The sequence below is a fragment of the Mauremys mutica genome, chromosome 10, assembly GCF_020497125.1.
Source record: "Mauremys mutica isolate MM-2020 ecotype Southern chromosome 10, ASM2049712v1, whole genome shotgun sequence".
Taxonomy (NCBI): domain Eukaryota; kingdom Metazoa; phylum Chordata; order Testudines; family Geoemydidae; genus Mauremys; species Mauremys mutica.
The window spans coordinates 39,341,093-39,362,574 of NC_059081.1; the positions used below are offsets into that span (position 1 = coordinate 39,341,093).

General features: G+C 41.7%; 1 protein-coding gene across 3 annotated transcripts in view; it reads left to right on the top strand.

Moving 5' to 3' along the window:
- The window catches only part of ITGA6 (integrin subunit alpha 6), a 170,502-nt gene that overhangs the window by 99,208 nt on the left and 49,812 nt on the right, over window positions 1-21,482 (top strand). For 2 of the 3 annotated variants that reach the window (XM_045033041.1, XM_045033042.1), the window contains exon 1: window positions 8,049-8,212. In XM_045033041.1, coding sequence (XP_044888976.1) covers window positions 8,049-8,212 — 164 coding nt within the window. Of the gene's footprint in view, window positions 1-1,163; window positions 1,240-2,199; window positions 2,296-8,048; window positions 8,213-21,482 lie in introns of those variants that run through there. The other variant, XM_045033043.1, reaches the window with a different exon arrangement.

The window sequence follows — 21,482 nt, forward strand, 5'->3', positions numbered from 1 at the left end:
GTAAATCTCCATCTGGGGGGGCACAAACGCTTTGCCCCCCATCTCCCGCCCCATGCCTGGTGCTGCGCATGGGTGGTGTCACTGCGGCCTGCGGTGCTGGGTCTCTGTGGTATCCTCGTTGCCAGGATGGACTGGCTGCATGGAACACTGTGCAGCGCTGGCCGCCTATCTCTGAGTTCCTCTTGACCGTGCCGCTTGCCCTTCATTCTTCGGAGCCGGAAGTAGCGGCCTGGCTGTGGGTAGAAGCCAGAGGCGGCGGTTTGGCTGGGGGGTGAGTGTTTGGGCGGGGGCCCAAGCCGCCTACAAGCCAGACCTGCTGCCCACTTCCGGGGCACCCAGCAGACCCAGCTCAGGCAGGGAGCCTGCCTTACACTGCACCGCCACCGACTGGACTTTTAATGGACGGTGCTGACCGGAGCTGCCAGTGTCCCTTTTTGAGCAGGCATTCGGGTCAAACACCGGACACCTGGTCACCCTAGTCTATCCAATGATGTTATTCAGAAGCAATATACCTTATAAATAGGCATCTGAAGGAGGTGAAAATGACAACTGTACAGCATCTTGGCTGATTTACTCTCCAGAAAATCATCATGTCCATTTAAAAGGAAAAGCTTCATTTGTTTTCTTCTTATTCTGTCTGAAATACTACAACTGTTAGTAGTTTGGAGACTTCTAAGATTAAATACTAATTTTTCAGACCAGCCCTTGAAGATCTCAGCTGCCTCTCCTGATCTTGTGTACACTGCAGGGGTGGCTCTATGTATTTTGCCATCCCAAGCACGGCAGTCAGGCAGCTTTCAGATGAGTATGTGCTGATTCGCTCCCTTAGCTGTTCCACCTCAGAAGAACTGCATCTCATTAGTCTTTTTTGCACCTCCCATCCTTCAGTGAGAAGGAAGAGAACAAGGATAGTGTACGTTTCATTGTTTCAACTTAAGTACTGAAATGTTATCTTCAGAAAGGTCATAGAATGCAATCATCATTAAGTCTTTACATTTTACATCAATCCTTTATGAGGAAATGGGATGAAATAGAGTCATGCTCTTTGTTGTGGGGCTTGTTTGTTTGTTTGTTTTTTAAATGAAAAAGGCCCAAAGGTATTCTTTTAAAGTTTTTGCTTGTTTTTTATATGCATGATTCCACTATTACTTCATGATCTCTAGGCCCTGCCTCTGAACAACCTACAACAAGGGTGGACAACTCCAGCACTGAGCTTCTGCTGCTGGCCATGGATTTCTGGTGAGTCCCACGCACAGGAGAATCTTCTCTAATGTATATACTCAGATTACATGGCCACTAATTTTATTCATGATGAACACCTCAAGCCACTTTATAGCTCCTCATAAAATTAACTCAAGTAATGGTCTCTTTAGGATCTATCTAAATATCTGTTAATAATGAAACGATACCTGAAGAACCAGAACATGGTGGCCTTGGGTGATTGGATTGTGCACTCAGGCATAAACAAATATTGTGTGAAATTTTGGCATCACTGAAATCAATGGGAGTTTTTCCATTGACTTCAGTAGAGCCAAGATTTCACCCACTATGCAAATGTGGTGTACAGCTATCACATGTCAGCAATGAACTCTGTTGTAAGGTGGGAATCTCATAGGTTCTTTAGAATCTTTGTTTCTCTACATGAGATTTTTTCTCCTATTTGTTTTTTGACTTTTAGGGCTTGGGAAGTGTAGTGAGGTCTCTCACAATTATAAATATCTCAGAATCCTATTTTTGCCTCCTTTAAAGGTATCCAGTACCCTCCAGGAGAGTTCCCATTTGTCACCACCATTTCTCTAACTCATCAGAAAAGATAACTGGCCCAGGAGTATTTACTAATAAGGGTATGTCTACACTGCCCACCATTACAGCACGGCCACGGCGATAAAGCACTGTCTATACTATCGTGTTTCAGCACTAGAACTTTTGTCACTCAGGGAGGTGTTTTAGCACTGAAAGTGGCAGTGTAGACACAGCCGAAAATGTTTGCTCTCCAGACAGTTCAAACTGATCATTCTAAAACTTCTTGAAGAAACGTGCCTCAGAACTTGGGTGGAAAAATTATCTCTTCTTGTCAAAGATAAAAGTAGATAGTTATTCTGGAAAACAAGGGAAAGGAGCTGATACAGAACATTGAAAGCAACGTGAATCTAGAATCTGTGAACTGGAATTCTCAACATAAATTTTTCCTTCATCCAGGATATCTTTTAAAACGATGACTGAAAACATCATACAGCAGTAGAAGATTTCAGATCAGAAATATTGTAACTCAGTTCTGAATCGTTATCTACAAAGGTGGAGTATGTTTTTCCTTTGTAAAGGAATACTAATCTGGTAGAGTGCTACAAGTTGTTGTTTTTTATATGTTTAAAAGAAAAGGGAAACTAAATGTTAAAGATTTGCACATCTATTAATCTGGTACTGCCAGTTAGTTTATTTTTAAAAAGAAGGAAAAGTCCAGTAGCAAATAGAAAAGTAAAGTTTTAGAAATTAATTTCTAAACAAATAAAGAGAATGGGCTAGATAATTAGACAGCAGCAGCCTTCATTTAATGATTAATTGTGTAAATATATCCACAAAGTTAGGGAGGCCTGAGATGGCTAGTGGAGAATTCTTCATGTGTAAGGGAACTCAGCTGGTGTACAGCTGGCAGAGACGGCTCAATTGCCTCCTGTGTCAACCACCCTTGGCCCTTACCTGCCATAGGGGGCACCGAATCTCCTATGCTCAGTCCTCCACTGGCGTAAGATCCCCGCTGCTCCCTGAAGCCCTAATGTGCATTGGGCTCAGGTAACTCAGGGAGCTGCAAAAAGCTTGCTCACAGCCCCTCTCTCCTTTGGGCCGCTCAGGCCCAAATGGGTGCTAATCACATCTTTAGCTATCTACACTGTAGGATTTGCACTGGCAGTCAATTGCAGCTACAATTTTGTGAGGTCTAATGTACAAAAAGAGTAAAATGTAAATTGTAATGTGAAAAAAGAGTGGGGAGAGTTGTCTAAAAATCTGACAACAGGAACCCTGCGTTAGTGGGTTGGGGTAGGGGAAAGTGGAACCAGTCATAGAAATCAAGTCTCAGCAGACTTGTGATCATGGGTATAGTGTGGTGGTCTGCTTTGGTGGAGCAGAGATGAAGGAAACTAGGTGAATTGACATGACTACAAGCCAATGACTAGCAGCAGGGGTGATGCAGACCCCAAGTGCCTGGCAATGGGGAGACTCCTGTTAAAAACCTTTTCCCCCCTGTGGCAGAGAAGGGAATTGAACCTGGGTTCCCCGCATTCCAGATGAGTGCTCTAACCACTGAGTTTAAAGTTACAAGCTGGGCACTAGCAGCATCCCACCCCCCCATTCCGCCTCTATCCAGTTTTGCATGGAGAGAGGAAAGCACCTAACTCATTCCCACAAGAAACTACTTAAGTGTCTAATCTGCCTGACTCCAGGTGGTGGGTTACTTTTTGTGGCTCACTATGCAGAAGTAGATGCTTCCTTGCAGCCTGGATTTAGGCACTTATCTCTGAGAGAGAGGCAGGGCCTACAACACACCTCTCTTGTTGGCATCTCCATTGGATGTTTTAGGCATGTTGGCTTGTGTAGATCTCACTGTAAGGTGCCTATCTCTCTTCATTTATTTATAGGGAGCCTATGCATCGAACTCAGGCTTTGTGGATTTCAGCGTGTTCTTGTGATTGCAACGCCTAAATCTCAGTGTAGATCTGGGCCAGGGTGTCTACATTAGGATTGTAAAAAAATAAAATAAATAAATAAATGCCCCTTCTTTGCTAGTACACGTTCAACTCAATTCGTGGAGCTGTACCAATGGGAGTGCTAGTGTAGACAGGCCTCCAGGGAGCCACTGGCATTTTAATCACCATGACATCTAATCTGCTCAGACCACATTTTGCTTAAAATGCCAACAGCTGCAGGCATCTTGTCTACTCTACTGCTCGCTAGTGCTAACACCAGTGGAACAGAACTGAAGATAGCAGTAGTGGAAATTCTAGCAAAAATGTGCTAGTGCACAAAAGAGTAGTAGTCTATTCAGCTGATTACTATAGCTGCTCAGAGGCATCAGCTGTATTGAACTAATCCTGAGAAAGCCAGCAATTCTAAACATTGTAAAACCATTGCATTAAAGAAATCATTCAGAAGGGTTGAGTACATGTATAAATTCTGAACCCACAAAGTTTGATTCAATTAAGAATTTAGAGAAGCTTATAATTAGTTTTAGTACTATAGGCCTGGGTCAATTTTCCATCTGAAATTAAATACAATAAATAAGCACACTGAATTTGATTTAAGGAAGAAAAGGGGACATGTCTACATATTTTTGCTTTTCAAGAATTTTTAATGTGCAGCATGAAAGATATACAGCTGTGTGTCCACGTGTGCCAGTAAACGATCCTCTACTTTTTATGCCAAATAAATGTAAGGTGTTTTTTTCATCTGAAAGATAAAGGGTCAACAATGCAAGGCATCACTCTTAGAGTTTCTCTAGAACGTAGACTAAAATGCTTTATCTGGCTTCAGCTCTCCACTTTCGTTTCTAAAAATGAAAAATTAGTTCTTATAATTAAATAAACAATTGTTACATTGAGGAGGAGAGCATTTCTGGCACTGATGCTTCCTCAATATGTAGGCACAGCAGGTCAATGTCTTGCAGCCCATTTGGCAGAATACCAACATGCCATTAAAAAACAGGCAGCTGAAAATTCAGCTATGGCAGAGCATGTGTTAGAGAAAGGACACATGGCTTTGAGCTGACTGAGACAGTAGCATGGCTATTGCTTCTTTCAGAAACATTGCATTATTATAGCGGTCAAAGTTAATTGGCTGTCATACCAAATTTTCATCCTCCTTTTTACTGGGACAGGACAAAATAAGAAGTGCTGAAGTTTGTGTTGGTTGCTAGATGTCCCATATTGTTTTTCTGCAGATGGGCAATATCATGGGCCACTTGGACAAAGAAGGAAACTGACATTTTCAAACTTGTTTCCCCCCCCCCCCCCGTAGGACATATTAAAGCAAATAAAGTGAAATTTGTATAATAGACCACCTGTAGCTCGAAAGCTTGTCTCTCTCATGACCAGAAGTTGGTCTAATAAAAAATATTACCTCACCCACCTTGTCTCACCTGTTTAAGAGGCTATCCCAATGTAATTCTAAAAGTTTTGAGTGCATCTCTGCTCCACCTTATAAACAATCCATTTTTGTTGGTCCTGGGAGAGGTTATCATGTAACTACATTTTTTAATGTTCATTATTAGTTAGTTTTGGTAATAAGAAAATGTGAAATTGTTTTTCATCTCACCACTGATATGGCTTATAGTGAACAAGTAAAAAATGCCTAGACAGCATTGGCAAGAGGGGTCCAATAAATGTAACATAACAGCATTGTCCAAACTATTTTCTGGATCCAGTATAAGAGTATTTGAATGACCCCCTCCCTGCCAAAGTTATTCAGAACTATTGCTACTTTTTTAAAGTACTACAGTAAGTAGGCTGGATGTTATTGCAGGGAAAATTCCTACTACTCTGATATAAACCTCAAAATTATTTTTAAAGGGCTTACACTTGTTTTCAAGTAATTGCTAATTACCATCAAATTTATGAATTGTAATAAGCTTTCTCCCTTATGAGTACAGTCCTCTCCCAGTCCCTGTGAAATCACAGTCTAGTGTTTGTGTCAACACAAGTCCATGCCATGGGAGTGATTGTGATATGACTGAACACTGGATTATGGTTTTGAATGAATCAGGCAGGAAGAGAAGGCTTCTATTAGGAATGAATATCTTGGAGCCTAAATCAACAAATATGTGTTTTGGTTTCCAGGCTACAGAAGCACATTTCTGGAGCAGGTAGGGGGCTTCATAACAGCAGCAGATGGATTTCTTTTCTCTTTAAAAAAAATTTATTTGCAGTATCAATGACCATAAGAAAATATGTAAATGTATTATGAGGACCTTGGTGAAATGTATTTTTAAAAATCTGCCTGAATGGCATTTCAAGCAGACTCAATTGCTCATACACTAGCACCCAAAATAATTCCACTACAGCAATGTTGTCATAGGGGTTTGGTAAAAGGTTTAGGAGAAAAATTACAAGCCTATTCAAACCAGTCATGTACAGAACTAACTTGACTAAATTGAACATGTCAGCTTCAAGTCTAGTAGATTCTAATCACAAGCCGTCATCATGTTATAAGAACATTTGGGTCACAATGATACTTGCATTTTGATGAAAGACCTAGAAGAACCCATGCTATGGAAGCACAGACATCATGACTCCTGATTCACGTCTGTTTAGTCTTTGTAGCTAAAAGTTGGTCTGCCCCTACTTTTCAGAGAATACATACTAATGGCCAAGAAGGACTACTGTGCCGTGCCATTGTTGATTTTTTGTAGTTTTTTAATTTATTTTACTTTAGGAAAAGAAAATGAATGCAGGATGCGGTGACAAAAGTCAACTGCAGACAAACTAAAAATCACTGCTGACACTCTTTAACCTTCCAGTATGTTATGAACATTACAAAACAGCCCTGTAGATGTTTTGTAATGTGATTTGCATAAGATAAAATGACATGGGATGCTTCAGCTGCAGATTATTTAGTAACAATTATAGATTAGGAGTTAGGTAATCTCAGATCTCTTCAGATATTATGGAGGTTTGAGGCTACAGTGCCCTGAAGACAATTTAGAGAAGACTTATGTATATGTAGAGTTTTTTTCTGTATGCTTTGCAACAGGGACTAAAAGAACCAATACAGAAAAGCATTGGTGGTGGGTTTATTTTTGTTTTTAGTTTGTCTTTTGGGAAATATGTAAAGTGAACATTAGAAACAGCTGATGTTCTGGGTGCTGCTGTCCAGAACTGGCTCTTCATTTTCAATAGAGGCAATGGTTTTAGAAAATGTTTCAGACCATGTAGTCACTGTCTCATGGCCTGGACTGTATTTACTATTGGACATTTATTGTTATTGCTGGTACATGTTCCATATTAGTAAATCAGTTTTCAGTATTTTATGGTTTACTTCTTTTCTGTGGTCAAGCATATTTGGTTTTTTTTCCAGCCCATCATCTTCCACTGGATCATTTACAGCTTGTTGTTGTTGGGAGATGGCCTTGGTTGAGTTCCGCTTGCAGCATCTGCTATGGTTTTTAGGCTTTGGGGACCAAGAAGACACCAGAAGAGAGTGTAATCAATGTGCTCAGGCTGCCTTATGTTTGTTTAGTGTTGGTTCCTTATTCCCAGTTCCTTATTCAAGGACTCTTAATTTGAATAAGAAACTGGGGTTTGACTAGATGTAAATGACAAAATATCTCTTGGGTCACCCCAACTCATATGTTCTGCATCTGTCAGAGGGTTCTGAACAGCCTGGGGAAGATCACTCTCTGACACAAAGCTTTATTTCTGTGCAGTGTGATATCCCTACTCTAATTTCTATTTTCCCAAACGTCTGATGGACACAAATACACATGATTGGGGTAACCTAGGAGTTATTGTTGCTTATGTGTGTTGGAACCTCAGTTAGTTACTCAATTTCAATTTTAGAACCCTTAAATAAGGAACTGGAATCCTGAATAACATACTAGGAATAAGTAACTAGCTGCAGGTTCCTTCTAGGTGACCCTTGATTGCAGCATCTGAGCTATGGAGTGCTACAGCAAGACACTGCTGGGGGAATTGTGCAAGGCTGGGGTAGCTGGTGGGGACAGGGCAGGCTGCAGGGCTGGGATAGGCTCTAAATCCTGGACGGTTGCAGAGGTTACTTACCGTGGCGCCTTTCCGGGCTGGAGGAGCCTCGTGGTGTTGTTCAGGGGCTGGAAGACTGGCAGGGCAGGGCTAGGCGAGGCTGAGGGCCGGGGCCGGCGTGGCTGGGGGAGGCGGGGCTCGTCTCTCTTCGTCACTTCGTGCAAAGCCTGGGAGTCTCAGGAGAACAACGGGCTCATTCAGCGGGTGGCAGCGAGGGGAGCGGCAGCCGTAGTCGGGCGAAGGGCACAGAGCAGCAGCAGCAGGTTCCCGCTCGGTCCCAGGCCGGAGCCGTGGGCGCAGATGGCCCCCGGGCAGACGCTCCTCTACCTGTCTCTGTTCCCCTGGCTCGCCGCCGCCTTCAACCTGGACACGGACAATGTGATCCTGCGGAAAGGGGAGCGGGGGAGTCTGTTCGGCTTCTCCCTGGCCATGCACTGGCAGCTGCAGCCGGAGGACAAGAGACTGTAAGTGCCCCCCCCCCCGGCCCCGGGGCAGGAGCTTCCCCCCCCTCCCCCCGCACGGAAACTTTCCCGGCGCGGCGCGGTGCGGGGCCGGGCCCCCTCTCCCGGGGCGGGCAGCCGGAAAGGGGCCAAGGGCGCCGCCAGGCTGCCGAGCCGGTGCCACTGCTGGCTGCGCCCAGCCCCGGCCGGGAGCCGCTCCCCGCCGCCTGGGGGTCCCCGCCCGGGGCGGGACCTTGGCATCGGTTTCACACTCCGCCGGCTGCTCCCCGGCTGAGCTGTGCGGCGCTGCGGGCTGGGCGCGGGGGGTCCCGGGCGAGCCCTGCAGGTGGGAGCAGGTTAGCGGCGCTGCAGCGCGTCCCCCTCCGCCCTGTGCGCTTGGGTTCAGGGGTATCGGCCCGGGCGAAGCCAGCGGTTACTAAAGCTGCTGGGTGTGAGGCCGCTGCTCGGGCACACCCGGGCGGCAGCACCGCTTGGGGTTTGGGAAGCTGGCGGCGGCGGCGGCGCTGCGGAAGGGACGGACTCCCCGTGTTGTGCGTGTTGCGAGTGTCTCCGCAAGGTGCGTGCGGCTCTTTGGGCGCGGACTGGTCCTGGCTTCTGCTCGCAGGGCACGAAAAAGAGACTTTTTATTTAACGGGCGGAACAACCACCTGTTAGCAAAAGTTGCGTAGATGAGGACACCAGCTGCTTTTCAAAGCAGGGAAACCGTGTTGCCGCCGACCGGATCTACTGTGTATTCTCATTGGTTTAAATCAAAATGTCTGAGCTGAGCTTGATTGTTTAAAAACCAAGGGGCAAACCAAAATCTCTGTACTGGTGGGCACTGGTGCAGCAGCCAAGGGGGAGCTCCGTCATAAATGTCTAGTTGAGAACCTCACAATTTTTTTCATGTCATAATGATTTAAAACTAAAGAGGTTTCTTCGGGGGAACAGCAAAACTGCAGAGAGACGTGTGAGCCTGGTGGAAAACACTGACCTTGCATTCTTGGTCACTGCGAACAAAGAATTCCAAAGGGGCGTCTGACAACAAAAGGACCTTGCCCCCTAAGGACTTCAGTGTTCTTAAACCAAGCCAGCAGCCAGCAGTGGCATCAGCATGAAGGGCTCAGGAAAGCAAGTGTACTCACTCCTCTTAAGGAAAAGCAGACTCAAGCAAATGATGAAACTGATGCATATTAGTAAATCTTTCGTTTTACATCATCAGTATTTACCGTTGATTTTTAAATCTGCTCCCATTTGTGCAGATCACTTTATATTATAACCCTACTGATGAGCTGTACTCTTGCTGCATAATCACAAAATGCTGATCCATGCTCTTTGCTGATGTAGGAATTAATCTAGACATTGTCCTGAGATGAAGTAGGCTGTTTCTAATAAAATGTGATTTGAATTTTTGAGTTAAAATAATCATCCTAGGTTCTCTCTGACTTACATGATGACTGGATCAAAAGCAATCCAAGTGATGATATGTGTGTGTATTTCTGCAATAAAATCACTGGTGTTCAAGACTGAACCTGTTCCACACTACAGAAGTGAGCTCCTTCAGGAAGGGCTGGGCAAATAAATCCGGTGTTGCCAACGTAATCATGATAATAAAGGCACTGTTCATGGAAGACTCAATAGCAAAATAAAACATTCCTTTATATGGCTTCAGGGAGGCCCATGCAGTAACTGAATGCAGAAGTATTTGGTCCTGTGTGAAATTGGTCAAATAAAAGATATTACTTCACCTTGTCTCTCTAAATCTGAACACATTTACAGATTTTACTGTATATGGTATCTATGGGTGATACAATACTATGTGAGGATTTATGAAAGACCAAAACTAATATTTTATTTTAATTCAAAAAGAAGAGCATGGAGTCCAAAGAGAATCCATAGTGCATAAGAGAAGAAGTGAAGCCAGCAAGAAAGTTACCTGATAACCTTACTTAAAACTTCCAGGGTCACATTCTGCCCTGACTTGCACCCTATACATTGATTCCAGGGAGGTTGCATGGGTTTAAATCCTGAGCTATAAGAATTCCATAGTTATTGAGGATATAAACTACTTCAGTGCTAAAGAATGAAAATCTAAACCCCCAGAATTGCCTTTTTTAGATTCATACATCATGGCCCTATCTAACAGCTTATGCATGTGATTCTTGAAAGCTTGTCTCATTTTACTTTTTCTCAGTAAAAGGATTATCTTAAAGTTTATTAGAAACCCATGGTACTGTCAGTGCTGCTAGTAAGTGTATCAGGATGTGCAGGGACAATTGCAGTCATTCATGGGTTACTAATAATCCCTTGGAGGGCAGTCACAATACTCTGTTGAGCTCTCTGAAATTTAACTGAAACGTCTTAAAAATGATTAGCATGAAATTGCCTTCTCCGTACCCGAAAGCAATCCAAATCTGTGGATGGAGAAAACCCATAGATTCTTTCAACTTTGACATGGCTTTCTGGATCTAAACTTTCATGAAAAGGAAAAAAACAAAATTCTAAAAGAAGACAAACCAAACTGTGGGTGCTACATTCAGAGGCTGCTAGGTACTTTGGGTATGTAAAGACATTTTGACCACTTTTTCCTCTCAATCTGACTCTCCCAAATGTAGAATAAAGAAGGATGGTCCAGCGATTTAGAATACTAGCCTGGAACTAAGGAAGCCTGGATTCTGTTCCCTGCTTAGCTGCAGATTTCTTGTGTGACTGTGAGCAAATAAAATGAGGATATAGCACTTCCCTACCTCACAGGGCTGTTGTGAGGATAAATAGGAAATGAAAGATTGTGTGGTGGTCAAACAGTAATGGAGACCAGATTAGGATAGATAGAAACCCTTACAAGATGATGATGATATTGCCTTCCAGAGGTTTTACATTTTTTAAACTGTCTGGGGCAGGAAAAGCATCAAATCCTGCAGGTCAAATCCTGAACTCCTCACTCGGGTCGAATTTCTGATGTAACCCATTGAACCGGTGGTGTAAATGACATCAGAATCTGAACCTGTTTTTACTCAGCCCTTACTTAGACAAAAATCTAATTGACGTTGATGGAAGTTCTGCTGAGAAGAGGGGGAAAAAAACCAAACAAACCCTGAGAAATTCTAAATGAGGACTTCCATACTTGATCTTATGTTTGCAAAATTAATGACACTCATTTTCATAATTCCTATTTGGAATGCCTACTGGGTACTGATACTAATGGAAGCTATGCCATACATGTCCTGCATATAACCAGTCGCTATGTTGTGTCTACTGTCCAGGTATTCCAGGGAGGTAGGCCAACCTGTGGGAGAGAAGTTGACAGAAATTGAGCCCATATGTTGGTAAAAATGACTCTTTTTCACTGTCACAGCTGAGAATAAGGCCATGGTGAGAGGGCAGTGGTAGCTGTGAATCCCCAGCTATATTTCTCCTTTTCAGCATGTTTTCCAGCTCTTTTGTAAAGATAGTTTTATACACAGCTGTGACATCTTCTGGCATGGGCCCTCATTCTAAACTGAAAAACCTTATAAAATCAAAACTGGATACATATGTCTCATGCCATGTAATTGGATCTTTTAGCAAAAAACAACCAACCCCCCCCCCCCAAAACAAACAAACCGCAAACCAACCCAACAACCGCCAAGCAGCAAATAAAGAAGCCTCAGGCGTCGTTATTTGAATCTAGGAATATATTACCCATTTCAGCCTGTGACTGATGAAAAGGGTGATAAAAGCAAACTACATTTCATTAAAGGCAACCACAGTTATCTCTGTTACATTTCCTTAATCTCTTCCTCCTCCTGCCCCTTGTCTGATGAGGTTTTTTAAGATAAATGATTTTCATTTCCCTACTGGCAGTGTTTGAGTCAGAGTGAGAATTGTTAAAATCAGTAGAATGAGGGCTGGAGAAGTCTGAAGAAGTGTAACTGAGATAAAGGGCTAAGGGCAGTTGCCTTTAATATAGCACAGCATTTGCTTTTGATCATCCTTTTCCTCATTCACGGGATGCAATGGATATATATTCCTAGAGTTAATTTAATGATTAAAAAAATTATAATTATAAAACAAGGAATTTATATGTACGTCATAATGATATTTGTAGATAGAGTAAAACGTCACAATTCATGTTGACTGCCATGGGTTACTTTTGATTTAGTTCTTTGCAAAGTCACACAAATTGAAAGTGTGTCAGCCTGAATGTTGTGATTTAGACTGCCAATCATAGGAGCCTTTAAGCCTGTGCGTAACTTTACGTGCAAGAGTAGCCCCAATGAAATTAGTGTTTTGAATAGATTTAAAGGGATAACATTTTTTCAAGAAAGGAGGAGATGGCAGTAGTCAAGATTCAAGATGTTGAGGACCTAGATGAAAGTTAAACTGTCTGGATGGGGAGAGCAAAGTCCAGATCTCTGAAATCAATGGGAATTAGGAACCTAACTCACTTAGGCACCTTTGTAAATACCACTACCTATCTGAGGCCATGTCTCCACCAGGGGCACCATAGCAGCATAGCTGTGGCACTGTGGCTATGCTGCTGTAACTCAACAGTGTAGACGCAGTCTATACTGATGGAAATGGTTTTTCTGTCAGTGTTGAGTAACAGTATGTAGGTCCATGGATTTTTCACACTGAGTGCTGTAATTATGTCAACATAAGTTTTAAATCAGGCCCCAATCTTTAGGCACATCAATACTTTTGTTAATCTGGCTCGTCATGCGTATATCACTTTTGAAAATATGACTTAAGTTCCCTGGTCATGTCAATGGTTTTGAAAATTTTGCACTTAGAGTAGACTCTATGCTTTCTTGATTCTCCTACTGCTCTGACTGTTCTTCCAGTGTTGTTGGTGAGTGATCCCTTTGGTCTGATCCTTTGGATTTTGTCCTTGTGCCCATAGATGCTGACTCTGTGGGTGCTCCAGGGCTGGAGCATCCATGGGAAAAAATGAGTGGGTGCTTAGCATCCACTGGCAGCCAAGATCCCTCCCCAGCGCCTCCCACCCACCACAATCAGCTGTTCCATGGTGTGCAGGAGGTGTTGGGAGGGAGAGGGAGGAGCAGGGACGGGATGCGCTTGTGGGAGGGGGCGGGAAGAGGCGGAGTGGGGGCAGGGTGGGGGTGGGAAGAGGCAGGTTGGGGGTGGGGTTTTGGTGGAGTGGGGGTGGGGCCTGGGGCTGAGCATCCCTGGGACAATTGAAAGCTGGCGCCTGTGCTTGTTCCCCCTCCTACACATAACACTTAGGTCAACCTAGCTATGTTGCTTAGGGGCATGAAAAATCCAAACCCCTGAGAGACATAGTTAAGCTGACCTAAGTCCCAGTGTAGACCCCGCTGGGTCGATAGAAGAATTCTTCCATTGACCTACCTCTAGAGATGATGAATTTACTAGCGTGATTAGAAAAACCCATTCTGTCACTGTAGTGTCTATGCTACCGCGGTGTAGTTGCAGCACTGCTGCTGTAGTGCTTGTAGTGTAGACATACACCTGTTCTCTCCCTACATCCTATACTTGGGTAACCTAATCCAAAGGATTCCTTCCCGCCTTTATGTGTGATGGTAGATCAGTTTGTAGCTGCATTCTGGACAGAATAGCGGGGGCAAGATGAGTGTCAGAGAGGCTGGAGAGGAGAAATAGGGTGCGGAAGTTGAGGTATGAGAGCATTAGGGCCTGGTGCTAGCAATAGAGAAGAAAGGACAGATTTTGGAGATGATACAGAAGGAAAAGTAATAAGGTCATTGATATCAGTGTGATGGGAGAAAGAGAGGAAATTGAAAGCGATTTGGTTTGTTAGCCTAAGTGGCAGGGAGAATTATGGAATTTTCACCAGTGGAGGAGAAAGGGAGGTTTTGCAAGGAAAGATAAAGAGCTCAGGTTTTTTCCCTCTGCATTTGAGTTGTCTGTGGCTCATCTCAAGGGACAGTTGACGATAAGGAACTATCTGCTGTAATAAGTGTGCCGCACATAGAAAGCAGTCTCTTACCACCATTCTCATTACCTGGTCCAGTCTCTTGACATGGGTTGCAAAAGGTTACTACTCCTGTCATGTGAAAGGGGTCACTATTGACTCCCATTCCTATTACAACAGATGGAGGAGGAGAGATTTCAGAGTCCAAGGACAGAACTCTGAAGGACATTGACAGTGATGGGTGGAGGATCATCACCCACTAAAGGAGAGGTTGAAAGAGTGGTCAGAGATGTAGGAGGAGAACTGGGAGCAAATGGGGTCTCTGGGCTCATCTAAACTAGAAAGTTGCCCTGGTTTTACAAAGATGTGACTTAAAAAAAGTGATATAGTTAACCTGGGATAAAAGGCTGTGTGGACACTCTTATTTTTGTTTAAATCAAGCTTACTTCAGTTTAGTTTAAATTGACCAGGAACTGGTTTAATCTAAATTGAAACAAGCAATTATTAAACCAAAAATAAGTGTTCACACAGGGCTATGACCAGACTGGTTTAGAATCACATCTCTAGTTATTTAAGTTTAATTTTTAGTTTTAAAACTGATTCTCTAATTGGCACAACTTTGTCCACTTGAGAGAGCCACTGAAGCCTAGAGCATCTTGAGAGCCTCAAGGCAAAAGGGAAGCTGAATTATGTCAAAAGATTGAGGAGGATAACACTGCAACAATGTATTTATGCAAACACATGCACCTACTGTACTATGAATTGTAGAACTTGTCATTTTTCAGTGGAGAATGTTTGAACAATGTAAAATTGGGATCTTGGAATAAGCAACCCTTCATGGTCTCAATGAAGCTTTTCACTGCAGTCCATTTCTCAGGCCTAGTTTTACGCTCAAAAAGTTATACAGTGTAGTTCTACTGGTAAGGGGTTTGATTTTATTTATTTTATTTTGCTGACATAGTTATGCTGGTAAAAGCCCTATTGTAGATACAGTTATAGCAGTATAAGGTGCTTTATACATCTATTGCTTATTTTGCTTTGCTGAATTGGAATAAGATGTGCAGGTATGAACACTCTTACGCTGGTAAAACTGCATGTGCAGTAGAGGGATATTGCTGCTTCAACTGTGTGAGTAAAGTTAAAGCAGTAGAACTTTCAAGTGTAGGCAAGACCTCAGACTGTACCCACTCTGACTAAGCAAGAGAACATGGTGACATACTTCTTTAGCACAATGCCTTTTAAAACAGCATTGTTAAATATTAGGACCAAATAAAAGAAAAATTCGTTGCTTTGTTCCCTTGACTTCAGGAGGAGTTTTGCCTGAGGAAGGACTGTAGGATTTCGCCCAGTGTGCATAATGATGATAAATAGTCTCCAACTTTCAAAAAACAAGTTGGATCAGCAGCTACAGTTAAAGGTTGTAAAACTTTTTTTTAAACTATTGGAAGATGCACACAGCCAATCACTCTGCTCGGTTTAATATATTTTCATCTTTAAGTATGTTGAGGCTGAGGGTCAAATACATTCCTAATGTGAGCCCATGCCATTCCATTTTCTTTGATGGAGTTTCAGTAGCTTATATGGGGGTTGAATCTGGCCTTGACTCTCTGAAAAGAGGATATATGCAGATGGCAGAGATGATGAGCTAAGAAGCAGTATGGGTTGATAGCTTGCATCTTTCTCATTTTAAAAAGTCTTAGGCAGCTCGATTAGTCTCTCATTAGGTTGGAACAATAACATTGTGTTTAGAACAATAACTAACAGTGTTCTGCAAGCTGAGATTACTGGGTGCAGAAAACATGGATGTGGCAGCCTTTGTAAGAACATCTTTATAATATAACTAGGCTTGGAAGGATTAGATTTTTATTAGTAAATGTCAATAAACATCAATTTCACTGCATGCACCAAACCAACACACAATTTTTCCATCCATGGTAATTGAAATGTACTGATAGGCAAAGTGAAAAAAATGTTGCTTGAGAACTAATTTGAGTTTGATTTAAGGATATTTAATCTGTATATTTTGACACAGAATGCTGACAATTTGTTTTTTAACAGTTATAAAGATTCACATTTTTGAATCTCAGTGTCTGCTGTCATTGACCTCCTTTGCAATTTCGTACAACCGTGAGAATTTAAACAGATAACAGAAAAAGTCAATATTTATTTTTAAGATGTATCTGTTAATTATAAAAATTGAATTCAGCCAAGCCTAAATAAAGCAATTTTGGTAAAAAGAACAGTTTTATAAGTTCTTACTCTTCCCTTTTATTGCACTCATCCTTTCTGAAAGGGGTGAATTTGTGATTATAGTTTAGTATTCAAGACAGTTTTTATTAAATAATATTATAGTAAATAATTCAACCTTCTGAACACCCTATATGGCTAGCTTAGTCAATTCTGATGTGATCAGAGTACAGTATTAAAAATGTCTCAGAAATAGGAAAGGAATCAGATCTAAAAACTAACCTTGCATACTCCCAGACTGAAGGTGAGGGTAGGCCAGTGCAAACGGAACAAAAATTGTACATAGTCAGTGCAAACAAGAGCAGACCTTGAACTGGGGAAAGAGAGAGAAGGCAGTTGTCCTTGTTCAATTTAAATTAATATTTGAATGTACAGGTTGAGGACAGAAGGAAAAGAATTCTTTTTGTCAAATGTTCATTCTATCCTTGAGCAAAGGTGGTAAATTATAAAAATCATTGAACTTAAATCCAGTCCAAGAACTATGCATAAAAGTTAATGGAAAAAGAAAGGGCTGAACAATAACACAGCTGTCCTGCTCCTTTCTTCCAGACTAGGCTGATGTAGACATGCACAGACAGATGGGCAGAGCTCTGCCATGTAGTCAGACACAGAACACAATCATGCTGCCTACTTAAACTGTAAACCTCATGTCTTCAATGAAGCTATTGATGAATCATTCTTTTGTCCAAAGGGGTCATGATACTTAACACATCCATTTTAATAAGTAAAACATCTGGTACCTTCCAGACTGAGAATCCTAGATGTCAGTGGGATGGGATAAAGTTTATCTGAAGAGCATGACTGTTACCAGCAAAAGTCTGAGGAGGGAAGAACTGAAGAAGACTCTGTCCCCCAGCCCTCATTGTTCAAATGAAAACTGAAATCAAAGGAGTGATGGTGGCTGTGGCATACTTGCTATTTGTGTGTTTTTCTCTAATTCCAGTCTGAACAGAAATGGTACTTGGAGCTAAGAATTGAGGCTCTGTGTGGAATCAGAACCCTGAAAGCTTCAGCTGGCAAACAGCTTCACAAACACCAGTTGCAGCATTAATCTCATTGACTGGCACAAGAAGATTTGTATTGCTTTTTAGAGTGAAACTATGACCCAGTCAGCTGAAGAAAGGTAGAAAGACAGAGCATAGAGCATGTGTGTGTCAAGATGAAGAGGTTTAAGGAAGTGCCTTCAGAAGCATGTCTTGTGCATAAAACAGGGCCCACAATGCTGTGTGCTGTATTGCTTCAAAGGAGCAGAGCTTGGGACAAACATGCCATTTAGATTTAGAAATCCCTCCATAACAGTAGCATTTGAAAGAGCATTGTATGGTCTAGTATTCTAGATATTGGAGTCTTATTTATACTTGGAGAAACCTTCTGCTCACAATCTCAGCTCTCCTCTCGTAAATATGCTGAGGAAGAAGCTTTTAGACTGGCCTCTGCAGAAGGAATAACTGTATTGGGGCTTGGGATGAAGATGCAGATCGGTGGTGGTGAAACAAAGTGGATGGTATGTAGCAGTAATCTTGGAGACTGAAGGAATTTCCACATTGTTGCAATTGCATGTCAGGTTTTTATTAGGAAGAGTTGCTCCTTTTCCATGCTCAATTTTTTTTAAACCAATTTAACTATTATGGTTAGCAGGGGGATTTTTTTTGTACTGCAATTACATAGTTGCAACCACTAGTGTGGATGGAGTTATATTGATTGATATTAAGGTGGCCTTATATCCGTACAGCGTTTTCCTCTTTGCTACAGGAATAAGCTATATACACCTTTATTTAGATGTATCTGCACCCACTCTTGGGAGGGTAAGTGGTACAGTTTTTGTATGCAGACAAGCCCTAATTCACCCTTTTCTTCCAATCATGATGCCCAGGTAGAAAAAAGTCTTTCCTTGCATGGGAGGTATGACAAACAGTCTTAATTAGCTTTTATTTTTTTAATTAGCGATTTCAGTAGAAGCTTCAGATAAAGTTGGTTTGATCAGGCTCATTTGATGGACTGAATTTGTAATAGGTTGGGGCCATTGTACATTTGCATAATGGGGTTATCAAAGTGTAGGAAAAAGTCATATTATCTCAAGTTTGTTAGAAATCTGTTTTGGTAATAAACAGTCTTAAAAAAACAACTGGTATAGCATCTTTCATCTGACGATCTCAAAGCAATTTGCAATGGTGGATGTTACCCCCTTTTAGAGAGAGGGAAAATGTGGGAAAGTGAGATTAAGTGACTTGCACAAAATTTATGTCATAGACATAGCTGAGCAGATTAAAGCGCTGCATGCAATGCTTTTTTTTTTTAAATACAACTAACCTTGATTTTTAAATAAGGCAAATAACTCGTCATTCAGAAACAGGGCAGGTAGACTGACTTCCCACAAATGGTATTCCGTGTGAGGCTAATTACAGAGGAGATTGGTTTCCAGATCTAATTCAGTGCTGTCTGGTTTCTCCATCTCGCAAAATAAAACAGAACGGTTCCCAAAGCAGTATATTGATTAGATGCCTGGTGTTTTTATAGAAGTAAATCTTTCATCAGCCACAGTGTGTGCCCCAGTCCAATTTTCTTTTGTTAAACTAGTCAAAGCTTCACTCCAAATGTGACTGTTATCTGGCAAATTGCTCATAGAAATAGCCAGATCCACTGTAGAATGACTGTTGTTAAAATCTATTCTGTGGCACTTTTTTTTTTTTAACATTTCAAAATCAAGTTGGAACTGAAAAAAAATCTGTATCCCAGGACTGGTAGAAACAAAGTGGTTTGGAAAGGTGAGATGGAAGGGAATAAAACTAGGCTAAAGGAAAGCTGGCTAGTAGGTCAATGGACTCTAAAAACAAGCAAGCGAAAATGATCCACACCAAATGGACAGACTGTATTTAACTTTTTCAATGAAATATATTTTGATATAAAGTTACCATCTTATGGTAGTATGCTTGCTAAGACTTGGGGTATTAAGATGCAAATATACTTAGGGACGTTTTGAAAGAAACAAGTTGTACAAAATGATATGGGAAATTCATGAGTAACCTCTACCTCGATATAATGCTGTCCTCGGGAGCCAAAAAATCTTACTGCATTATAGGTGAAACTGCATTACATCGAACATGCTTTGATCCAGCCCCTCCACCCGGAGCACTGCTTTACCGCGTTATATCCGAAGTCGTGTTATATTGGGGTAGAGGTGTATTTATTTCTAAGAAATTAAATTATTGTAATTTGTTTTGGATATACACAAGCAAGCTGCTGTACAGTAGAAAAAAGAAAGATTTGTTTAAAGTGTTGTCTTAGTGGATTGTGTCTGTCACTTTTAAATGACTGTTCTCTTTGACCTTTATCACCCCTAAAAAGGTTATAAACACTTAAAAATAATGGCGCCTCAGGTATCTTAACTTGTGTGTTGTGCTCAGAGCCCTTCTGCACCTTTAGCATAGGATGTGTGGTACTCATGATAAGATGGAACATCCCCTTGTATCTAAGAAATGAAAAGTGCCCAGTACTTCTTAGAGGCTGCATACAGGTATTCTTGCTTTGCAGACAAGAGTCCAATTTAGCCATTTTATTTGAATGAGCAACTCAGAAGTATTCTGCTGTAAAATATATGGAAAGAGACTATACTTGTACAGTGCTCAGGAATCTTAGTAAAACCTTAAAGCAATGGTTCTCAAATCGTGGTTCACAAAGCACTTGCTGATGTGGTCCATGTACAGCTGGCTCTGTGCATGATGTTGGCTCTCTTCCTTGTTTCCAACTGCTAAATCACAGCTAAAAATACATGTTCATAATATTACTTTCCTCTGTAAGCAATTGCTGTAGTTTCTATAGGGATATTATCATTAGAAAGGGTGGACATCCCCAGGATCAACAATGAGAGATGCTCCATAAGATGCTTTCTCTGGTTGTACTATACACCATGGAAAAGTGCCTTAGAAGCCCTGTTTTAGTATACTATACAGAACCTGAAATCTGTATTTTACAGTCAGTAATAAGCTCCTCAGCAACCTCTAAGCTCAGGGGAGCTGCAACTAGGGATGCTGTGGGTGTGGAAGCACCCCCTGGCTTGAAGTTGTTTCCATCATATACAGGGTTTACAGTTTCAGTACCCCCACTATAAAAATTGTTCCAATGCCACTGTGTAAACTATGCTCGTATACTTCTTTTTGCTCATACATCCTTCTTTCAAGGAAATGAGGAATCTTTGAGATACCAGGAAATACCAAGACAGAGTAATCACGAACCACCTTTTCTGTAACTTCATCTGCTGACTCAAGTCTAAAGAACATTCTACATTGTGTGGGACTTAAGTGCCAAAATGGATAATAGCTGTGTAAATAGATGAACTGCTGATGAAGAGTTGGGGCCTGATTTTTATCAGAAATGCTGAGCTCCCGCAGTTCCTGTAGGCTTCTGTTTGGAGTTTTGGGTGCTCAATACCTCTGAAAATTGGGTCCACAAAGTACATCTTGTCAAGTGTCAGAGGGGTAGCCGTGTTAGTCTGGATCTGTAAAAGCAGCAGAGTCCTGTGGCACCTTATAGACTAACAGACGTATTGGAGCATGAGCTTTCGTGGGTGAATACCCACTTTGTCGGATGCATGACATCTTGTAAATGCACAGCAAAACAAAACTGAAAACAGCCTTTGAATGTCGCATCACACTTACAAAGCAGTGCGCTTGAAAGTAAGCGATGTTTGCACAGCAGCACAAGCACAGGTTGAAGTTCAAAAGAAAATGCATGTTTATTCAGGGAACTCCCAAACTAGGCAACCAGGTGTTGCTGATAGCAAGTCTGAGGCTTTCTTGGTTCAATTTTCATAGCTGTTTATTTTCTACCATTCTTGATAAAGGACCACTGTTATAATTTTATTTCCCTGTTCTACTATATATGGTGCTAAAGTTTTGTAACCGTTAAACCTACTGACTGCACCTGGCCTTTGCTTTCTACAGTGAAACATGATGAAAACTGCTCACTGTTTTCCCACTTATTCATATTCACTTCTCCATATTCACTTGATGTGAGCTGTAGTCTCCATTTATGGGAGCCAAGTCTTAGGTGAAGATGACACAATGCACTCATTTGAAGCTGTCAGAAATAAATAATTTTTTTCATACATACCAGAGAGTAATATTGGATGGATTTTGAGCACAGGGGGTAACTGCATAA